A 10,972-nucleotide genomic window follows, 5' to 3' on the forward strand; every position below is an offset into this window, starting at 1 on the left:
ACTGGATTGAATTGAATTTAACATTTTACATTTTGGGTTGGTGTCCTACTGACATGAATTAAATAACATAAACAAAATACAAACTTTAATTTTTATTGCATATATAGTTTAGCTTAAAAATATGCATTAAGCTTTCCTGCCATAAGATCCCGATGCACATATTCAAGTTTTTAAAAAAACAAAAAACAAAACAAAAACCTTAACTGAGTGTGAGTGTGCATGATTTAAAGGGCACAACCACAAACCCTTCAAGTTGCTTCACTGCATGCTTCTTCAGATACATACATTTCTCATTTCAGCATTAAACAGTAGTATTTTTATATTAGTATTATAGCGTTACAGTATTAAAGCAAAAGCTGATTAAAATTTTGTATGTGGTGTTACACCAGTTTCAGTTCATTGTATTAAACTGTAGTAACTGTTGTAATCAAGTGGTTTAAGATCAGGTGACTGACTTGGCCATTCAAGAATATTCCACTTCTTTGCTTTTAATAAACTCCTGGGTTGCTTTGCCTGTATGTTTTGGGTCATTATTGTCTGTATAATGAAACGCTGGCCAATCAATTTGACCGCATTAACTGGATATGAGAGGAAAGTACGTCTCGGAACACCTCAGAATTCATTAGGTTGCTTCTGTCCTGTGTTACATCATCAATAAACACTAGTGTCCCAGTACCACTGGCAGCCATGCACGCCCAGGAAATCAAACTGCCTCCACCGTGTTTTACAGATAATGTGGTATGCTTTGGATCATGATCTGTTCCACACTGCCATCATTCTGGTAGAGACTGATTATGGTTTCATCTGTCCAAAGAATATTTTTCCTAGAACTGTGCTGACATTTTTAGATGTTTTTTTTTTTAAAGAAAGTGCAATTGAGCCTCTCTATTCTTGAGTTTTATCAGTGGTTTGCATCTTGCAGTGAGCCCTCTATATTTACTTTCATGGAGTCTTCTCTTCATGGTAGACTTGGATATTGCAATGCCTAACCCCTGGAGAGCATTGCTCATTTGGTTGGCTGTCTTTAAGGGGTTTGTCTTCACCATGGAAATGGGGCAGGGATAGCTCAGTAGGTAGAGTGGTGGCCCCATGATCGGAAGGTCGGGGGTTCGATTCCCCTGAACAGCTACCCTGAGGTACCCCTGAGCAAGGTACCGTCCCTACACACTGCTCCCCGGGCGCCCAATGGCTGCCCACTGCTTCACTGAGTGAATGGGTTAAATGCAGAGAGCAATTTTCCCCACGGGGACCAATAAAGTACACTTTCTTCTTTTAAATGATTCTGCAATCATCCACCACTGTTGTTTTCCATGGACGTCCAGGTTGTTTTGTGTTGTTCAAATCACCAGTGCTTTTTTTTTTCTTTCTCAAGATGTACCAAAGTGTAGATTTTGCCACTCCTACTATTGCAGAAATTTGTCTAATTGTTTTTTTTTCTGTTTTTGCAGGTTAAGGTCGGCTAATTTCACCTGCATGGAACACTTATTTGACTGTACCACGTCTTTTCACAGCAAAATCTTCCACATGTAAGCACCGCACTTTAAATCAACTCCAGGCCTTTTATCTGCTTAATTGATAATGACATAATGAAGCAATTGCCCCACCTGCCTATGAACTAGCCTTTAAATCAATCGTCCAAATACTTTTAAAAAATGGTGGCACATGTTGAGCTGAAACTCATAAACCCTTCATCCAGATTGAACATGGATACCTTCAAGTAAAAGCTGAAAGTCTACACATTATGTCCATCATATAATTTAAAATGGAGTATGTTTCAGTAAACGGGTAAAAAACAACAACAAACCCCCCCCCCAAACAAACAACAACTTGTGTCAGTGTCCAAATATATATGGACCTAACGACCTAATGTAGAAAAAACTTAAAATCCATCCAACTACAATAGCAGATATATATTCCACTTCCTGTATCGGTGATGACGCAAACATTCTGGTGACAAGTACTTAAAGATGATTAAGGCAATTAGAAGATGATCCAGGAGTGGGATAATGACACTGCAGTTGGGAAAGTCTTAGTGGGAGATGTTGAAGTAGGTAGTTAAATAGATGAAGGCACATGATGGGAATTTTGGAGGCTACTCAGGGATGGCCAGTGTCCTTCAGGGTCCTGGAGGAGTACTCGGGGCTCCATATTTAGGCGGTCTCAGAGAAAGCTTGTTCGATACTTTATGTATAATTGATGTGAAGTAATGCTAAACCTGGGTGTAGGCTCTAGTATTGGAGGAGAAGAGGAGGAAGAGGCAGAGGTGGTGTTGGAGGAACTGAAGACAGTAGAGATTGAGAGGAGTGATAAATTATGTAAGGACATTACTAGCGTTTTTGTTGAATTTATTACTTATGATGCCGAGCCATATGAGAGGCACTAATGTGCCGACTGGAGCCTTCCGGCTGTAATTGTCTTGGCACAGTGACTGTAGGGCACTCTGACTCGCTGGCCTTCAGCCCAAAACTCTAGTCAAAGGGAAAAAATGCATCATTCAAAGAGCAGTGTCTGATGTTTCTTTTGCTGTCCTAAAGGTACGCTGCCTGTTAGCCCTTCAAGGCTTCACGAAGTATCAGGCATAATAAAAGCCCATTAAACTTTTCAACTCTGAATATAACATTAGAAAGAAATGTTAAAAGCCCCCAAATATTACAGCATCTACAGAATTTCGAAAAAGAAAAAAGGGAAAAAAACATTAGAAGTACTTTAATTGGATTTTTGTACTTCACAGACAAAATGTGAACAAAGACTCAACAGAGACGATGTAGTCATGACCTTTTTTCCACTCTTCATTCAGGCTTTTTTCAAAGACCCTTGTGCTATAAATAAGGCTGCTGAGGTTTGTCAACATGATGTCAATTTCTGATTGAAACATAAAAACTAGGACATTATTGCTTTTGAACATTGAAATGAAAAAGGTCATGCACTGTTATCTTATTTGAAAAAAAGCACACAACATCTAAGAGTTCAATATGTTCTGTCGAATGGGCTCAAGTTCCTCCTAGCCGATGTGTCTGACTCATACACAATATAAAACTTCGATGTAGCTTCCAGATCAGAAAAATAAAGCCAATGCAAAGTGTCTAAAAGCTGTATTCAACATGAAAATTACCAGATGGAGATAGCTGTGGTTTCAAAAAGATATTTGGCAGTATAGAAGTTTATTTCTGTCTTGTCCTCTGTAACCTCCCTCCCCTGTTTCCTGCTCAGTCACTCATTCCGAGTCATATTAAACCTTAAAGCAAAGGTTCCTATGCTTTTGTCACTTGAAAGTAATAACTAATAAGAATAACGTATAAAGCTTAATATTGTATGTTTGTTATTTACATAGCTCTCCTACAAATGCTACCCTGGGGTAAATGCGTTTTTTGGTTAAGAGCACATTAGCTGTGCCACCTATTCATAAAGAACTTGAAATAAACTGGACTCCAATAAATATGAATTAAACATTTTGAAAAGTTAAATTTCAGTATCTTAAATTACTCCTGTACATGTGTTTCATAATTTGTGAACACATGCTTTTACCTGTGTGTCTGCTCTACTTATATATGTATATTTCTTTCTTTATTTTTTTTTTCATTTTTTTTTTTTACAATGAGTGTTGTAATTTCAAACATTTACTTCTTATGATTTAAGCTCACAGAGTCATGCTTATAGAAAAAGTAAGCTTATTGTTGAAATTGCACTCCTTATATTAATATATTAACAAGTAGTTAAAACATCTTTGCACTGATAGAAAGAGGACTTTCATTGGTCCATTAAGCTCATACTGGACTGTATGTGGCCCACTATGTAAAATAAATTTGACATCTCTGATGTGAAGGGCTCATCAGCTGCTAAACACCACAGTTTCTTCATCTTCACGTCTATGTTTCATGACTTGCGTTTGTACTTTTCTGTGATGTAATCTAGACAGTATAAAATAAACCAAAATGAACTTATCTTAGTTTGTTATAGGAGGCAGTGTGGACATCACTATTTGATCACTCTCCAAATGATTGACATCCACTAAGAAAGACTACAAATACTAGAGTTAAATTTAAACCCTTTAGATATGCTTAAAAACCAGCACAATGGGTCCTGTTGGTTATATTTGCCCACATATTATTTTCATATATTGTCTATAAACGTATTAATACTTAATAAATATTATTAATCAATTAACATGTAAGCAACAAGTTGTAACTGTTCCAAATTTCATTGATGATAAAATTCAAATGCAGAAAACCATTGATTGGCTGAAGCGTACAGTTTATTAAAGATACAGTGATTAATACTGGAGTATTATTTCCTGTGTTAAAACTAAGTAATCAGAAGTCTTGGATAAGTCCAGCTGTGTTTACTAGGAGACAGAGATTAATCACAGAGAAATCTGATCATGCGGTGGCGGCCTTTAAAAGTCCAAAAGTTCTTAAATGTCAATTTTTCACGAGCTCATCCTGACAACTTTTTCTTTTTTTGGGCAACCCTTTACACAGTTTGTTTTGCTAAACTCTCAAGGGAGCAGACTATCTTTATTTTCATAACCAAATTTGGAAACAAGCAATGTTATGTAAAGATTTTTGTAGAAGTGTTTCCATAATGGCATGCAACACCAGTTTATTACATAAACCATAAACCGCATTAAAGCCTCATAACTTAGAATTTATACGCAGTATGCAAACATTTAATAAATGATTTATAGCACACTATAATGTAAGCAGGTACAAGTGTTTATACATGCACATGTAAACAGTAATAACTCATTGAGTGGAGGCTGAGGTCTTATAAGTTCAAAAGGCAACATGATACAACTCAGCGGTCTTAATGTAACGTTATAATTGTTGATTGATTATTATTAAACACTTTTGATATTATCATATAACTAACCTACAGTGCAGTGCACTCAGGCAGTGCTTAAAGGTGTATAAAAGTTTACCCAGCAAAGGCTGCAGGTGGGCCGTTACCTTCAAACGACGACATCGGCTCCAGGATCCCAAACTGCTTGAGAACTGCCATGAAAAGGATGATGACCACGCCGATGGCGAAAAGCTCCATGCCCTGGATCCCCATGACTTCAGAACAGGCAGGAGCCCACTCAGGGCCAACCAAGCCCCCGGGGATAGATGAAAGAAAGCTCGGGTTGATCCGAGTTAGCGCTCTACTTAGCAACAAGCGGTGTCAACAGGGATGAGCCAAGAGGCAACAGGAACCGGCCTGGTTAGTGGGTGACTGCATGAAGCTGTCTCCAGGCCCAGGAAGCAGCATGAGAACCAACTGGATGAAGGCTCCTCTAATGTCAACACTGATGCTGAAGTGGAAAATATGTGGAGGCTGACATATATGGAAAATCTTCCTCTCTGGACCCATGAGAAAAACTGGGAGCTGTGTCACAAGCCATTTATTAGATCAAGTTAAAGGAGACTTTTAGAGCTCACAGTGGAAAAGACACACGTTACTACTCAGCCTCTTAATCCGGCTATTATCAGTCTTCGCTGCATAGCGTGGACTAATAAATCACATCTTGGTTTTAGATTAAAATGTCATTTAGAAAAAGCAAAACAATGCGGTGCAGCGTCGGTGTCCATTTTCATGAGTTTGCACTCATTTACTAGGAGAAAGTCAGACTGAATAGGACAGGCTTATTGAACAGAACATCCAAGAAGAGAACGTGAAAAACCCAGGTCTTCTCATCTTCCATGCCATAAAATGGCAAAACAGCATTAGAGATCATAAATAAATCACTCCATTACAATTTCGAAACCGCATGAGCAATCTCTAAAACCTCAGCTCTGGAAACAAAAAACACTTCTTGTTTTATCTGCAAGCTGAGAACTATCTGACTCTCTAACCTCAGCGGTATCCACTTTAAACGGACCGTCCAGTCAAGACGGAAAAAACTGAACTTTGCTCAAAATAAAAAAATTCGGATGAAACAACAATCTACCCCGAAACTGATGGGACTTACTTGATGTTTAAAATCATTTAAACAATCACTTTTTTCTGCTCTCGTACTCTTACAATAGGAAGTAATCCCCACGTCCACCATTCAAGCGTAAATTGAGCGTCCACAGTCAAGTTTAAACTTGGCACCGCAGTCCACTCTTCATTGTTTGGCCAAATCCAAGTCCAGATATGGAAGAGTATGACCCCTGAGAGAACATACTCAGAGCAGCAGCAGCAGCAGTGTCCGGGAAGGGAAATCCTGAGAAACTGAGAGTCGCTGTGGGGAATGAATCCTCCCCCCTCAGTGTCTGCCTCACTCGCATGCACTTTCCCACCCCTCTCCTCTTTCTCTGCAGCTTCCTGAATTAATCTGTTGCTGTTTCTTGCTACAACTTTTCACCCCTCAGCTCAGTTGCTCCACCTTAAACCTTGTGCACATCCCGTCCTTCTACTTTTTTTTTGTTTTTTGAACCTCTGGGTTCCTCCTTTTCTTCCCTCTGTCTATATGTGCTCTGGAGCTTTCAGCCTCCTCCTCCTTCCCTGTCTATCTCATCCGTTGTTCCATAACTATGGCCAATAGCAGACTTTCTCCCCACTCTGTTGAGCTCTTTTATGCAAACTATTCATTCTGCATCCACCTTTTAAGGCTTAAAACATTTTGGGGAGCAAATTGCAGTAATGCTCATCTTGAAGAGCCCTCGATAAATGGCCTCTGATAAAGAGCTTTATACTGTCAATAAATAGCTGCTATCCGCATGTCACTTTGCGGCCGTTTTGCATCTCTTCCCTGGTTGTTTTTTTCTTCCTTTTCTGGCTACTTTGTGTTTCTTTGTGACAATTTTGCACCTTGTTTTTGCAGATATGCAGTATTCCTTTTGAACATGTGCCATCTTTGTATCAGCTTTCTGTATTCTTTAATTGTTTTGCATTTTTTGTGGCTACTTGAGTCACTATGTCGTAATTTCTTGCGGTTTTTAAGCTGTTTTCCCTTTTCTGTGTTCCCATTTTGGTCTATTTTGCATCTGCTGTAGGTGTTTTATTTTTCTTTGTATTCATTTTGTGAGTGTTTTACTTTTCTTTGTGATGTTTCTGTACCTCTTTGCAGTAATTCTACATCTTTTTGTGGTTATATTGTGTATTTTTGTAATTTTTCTTTTTTGGTCAGACTGTATTTGTGTTTGTTTTGCATCTTTTTTGCAAAATAATTTCAGTATCTTCTTGTCATTTTGAAATTTTTGTGCACATCTCTTTTTATAATAGTTTGTTGTGTCTTTGTGGCAACTTTGTAAGATGTTTTATTTTAATTTTTTTATTCTGGTACATGTTTTTAGTTATTTTGTACCTTCATTTTGCATCTTATAGCTTTTGTGATATTATTATATTGTTATATTATTTCATTAATCCACATATGATACACATTACACCACTGTGGCTCTGCCAGCTCCATTACTGTCACCATCCTCAGCTGATCCTGTTTGCATATGAGGGCTGGAGTCAAGAATTCGAGGTTGAGCAAACGCAGAGATCAAATAGGAACATCAGCCTCCCTACACGTGTAACTTCTTGATCTTTCCACTTATCTGTTTTACTCTGAATCAGACGTATAATGAGTCCTAATTATGCATCGCTAAACCATTTTAATGATTACACAGAATTACTGGAACATGGTCCACAGTTTGCCAAGGATAACATGGAAAAATATAATTGAGTGAGTATCAGCGTGCATAAGTATGGTTGTGTGAGTGTGTGTTTAGCAGGTCAAAAGAGGATAACTGATGACTCTGCATTTGCTAATGCATCAAGATAAGATGTGTGTGTATGTGTGTTTGTGCGCGTTATTGTATTGACTTGGATGGAGAAAGGAGATGCAGATGGGACGCTGGAGTGGGAGAGATCAATATCTCTGTGGTGAGGTGGTGGAGATCCCCTCTGTTTTTCCTGCTTTTTGTGAATTTAACCAGAAAAACCGAGGTCACCTATCACTGACAGAATCACGTCACTGATTACTCTGTGGTGGGATTTATAATGAGTGTCAAACTTATATTTTTCACACAGCTTTGAAGGAGGGTTTGACAGGAGACAAGCAATAATGAGCCAACATTAAATACACACACACACACACACACACACACACACACACACTGCATGCATGTATCTGGGCATGTGTGTATACTTATGAATAATTGTGTATGGGTCTATTCTGAGAAAATATCAATGCTGGCGGATTTCCGTGTGTGTGTGTGTGTGTGTGTGTGTGTGTGTGTGTGTGTGTGTGTGTGTGTGTGTGTGTGTGAGAGAGAGACCATTAGGACACTAACAGGGTTTAAAAGGTAGGCTTGTTGCTGATGCTGACACAGCAGTCGGTAAATAGGAAGAGAGGACCCAGACTGTTTCCTCTGAGTCAGACATATCAGCAAAGATCTACTGAGATTGGAAGACACACTTAAATAACACTTAAGCCTCTTCAGTACAATAGCACCAATTCACAAGAAATGACTCCTTGCTTCACAAGTTTTAATATTTACATAAGAAGTTTGACCAGCGACTAAAATTAGAACTTCAAGCTACAGATTAGAACACAGATCTTATTGCCTGTGCGCTGACGTTGCTTACCAGTGCACCACCGTGCTGCCCTCAAATATGGAAGCAATACCTTTTCATAGAGTATAAAGAGACAAAAACATAATTTACATGTAGAAATTACTGGCTATTTCATTTGTTACACCTGTTCCAATCACAACCCATGCATTTAGCTATGTAGAAATGATTAAAATGACCTGCTGTAGTTCAAACTGAGCATCAGAATGGGAAAGAAAAGTGATTTAGGGGACTTTTTATAAAGATGTTTGTTCTATACTTTTCGAATGTTTCATAATCTTGTACCGTCTCTGTTCAGAAAAAAAGAGACGGTCCGGAAAAAAAGTGTGAAAATGGGTGAAAGTGCTTTGTTGGTGACAGAATAACTGCTCGTTACAACCTGGTATACAGAAGATCATTTCTGAGTGCAGAACACGTCGAACCTTGTAGATGATGGGCTACAGCAGAGAGAGACCACACCAGGTGTCACTCCTTTTAGTTAAGAGTAAGAAAACTAGAAGCAACTTCACTAACAGACTGATTCAATTCCTAAAAATACACAATATCTGACTGACAAATTATCATATTATCATTAATATTTGTCATTTCAACTGCTGTAATATTAATACTGTAAGTAAGTAATAATGTGACATTGTCTGTTCCTACCTGAGCGGTGGTACCTGGCTGCACTGTGGCCACAGTGAGAGAGGCAACTGGGCCGAGAGAGGCGCCTCCTGGCCTCCACAGAGAGCGCAGCCATCACAGCTCCCATAATCAGCTGAACTGTCACAATAGCAAGACGTCTAACAGGAGAAGATCCAGATTTTAAATGACTGAATGTAAATGCTTGGTCGTGGAGATCAATGCTAACAAAATGCTTTCAAATGTCTGAGCCGCCCGCCAAGTTTGACTCCGAGCACCGAAAGTCTCAGCTCAGCCTGAGAGGAGGCAAACGAGCAAATCTCACCTACTAACAAAGGCAAATGGAAAAAGCGACAGGTGAGAGAGACGTTTGTGTGTGTGCGCGCGCGTGTGTGTGAGGCCACATTTGAAAATCTGTTTGAGTTTGCGACACCACGTCACAGCGCGAGAGGGAGATAAAAAAGAGAAAAGGATCAAACAGCACAGCAGAGCTTCTGACCTTTCACATCACACATGTAGCAGACGCCCCGACATTTCTTTTTTTCTGCCTGTCTCACTCCCTTCCTGTCTTCAGATCGTTCACCTCACATAAACATGACTTCGACTCCTACTGTCTCACAAATTTCTGTGGCTCTGGAAAGTCAAACAACTCCCCAATATCTGTAGTACCTCCAAGAGCATAAGGGAAAGTTTTATGCTTGTCTCTTTTGTGTAAAGAAACCTTAATGTAGTGCTGTTCAGCAATACTGCATTTGGATGTACGATCAGACTCACGCACACAGACACTCAGACAGCAGCTGTGAATTTAACAGACTGCAAACAAATCTGGTTGCTGTAGAGTTTTTCCAATTAAAACAGCAATTCTTCTCCGTTTTCTCCAGCGATAGAAACTCTGTTTTAAACATACCTGCAGATTTCCTCCACACAAGGGTTAATGGATAAAATAACCCAAAGATTACGTAGTTATCCAGGAATGCCGTAAAACTGCTCATGTATATCTAAAAATGTAATCATAAAGGAATATAAAGACAGGTGCAGCTGTTCAGCCTAGGAACAAATGAAGCAAGGAGGGAGTAAGAATCTGAGCTCCAAGGGAACAATTAAAGCAAACACACAGTCCCACTGCATGTAAAAAATATGACACGTGTACATTTTACAGGTCCACTAACTCTTTGCTTTTAGTTTACTCTTACAGTATGCTTTGAGTTATTATCCATTTCCATCCCATCATTAATAAAAACTGCTGGCACATTTCCACTGGCAGATGTTATGGCATGGGCCACACATGTCCATGCCTTAACATTGCCTGAGCCATGCTTTGTTTCATGAGCTGCTTCTTTCCTCCTCTATACTTTCTCTCCCCATCATTCTGGTACAAGTTAATCTTGGTTTCATCTGCTCGAATCTTTTTTTATCCAAACTACACAGACGGAGTCTAATCCGACCTTCTTGTTCTTGAATGTAGCCAGCGGTCTGCACCTCCATGTAAGTCTGTATTTACATTCATGAAGGTCTCCAAAAGTTGATTCTGTTCATCTGGACGTAGCGTTTTGTGGGAGAAACGTTTCGTCACTCATCCATTCAGTCTCAGCTGACTGCAGGTTTCCCCAATTATAAACTTATAAACAGTAAATTTGCATAATGACTAAAACCAGCCCACTGAAGGAACAATGGACTGGGAGGTCAGTTCCTTAATCATAATTATGCAAATTCTCATGACCATTGATCAACAACCACTGATCAATGAGTACCATTCACAGAGAGTTGGGGAATGGCTGCAGTCATAGAATTGTAAGATGGCGAAAGATGTACCTTTAGGCCCCCTCCT

At 39.2% G+C, this 10,972-nt stretch overlaps 1 protein-coding gene across 4 annotated transcripts in view; it reads right to left on the reverse strand.

The window, feature by feature from the left end:
* LOC102210345 (calsenilin-like) overlaps positions 1-10,972 on the reverse strand; it is a 57,054-nt gene that overhangs the window by 13,642 nt on the left and 32,440 nt on the right. For 2 of the 4 annotated variants that reach the window (XM_005738256.2, XM_013912183.1), the window contains exon 1: positions 4,947-6,191. The exons of 1 other annotated variant lie outside the window; for it this stretch is intronic. In XM_005738256.2, coding sequence (XP_005738313.1) covers positions 4,947-5,052 — 106 coding nt within the window. In that variant the 5' untranslated portion in view covers positions 5,053-6,191. Of the gene's footprint in view, positions 1-4,946; positions 6,192-9,168; positions 9,408-10,972 lie in introns of those variants that run through there. One more of the 4 variants, XM_013912184.1, reaches the window with a different exon arrangement.

This window comes from Pundamilia nyererei, unplaced genomic scaffold, assembly GCF_000239375.1.
Source record: "Pundamilia nyererei isolate P.nyererei 1_Seehausen unplaced genomic scaffold, PunNye1.0 scaffold00082, whole genome shotgun sequence".
Lineage (NCBI taxonomy): Eukaryota > Metazoa > Chordata > Actinopteri > Cichliformes > Cichlidae > Pundamilia > Pundamilia nyererei.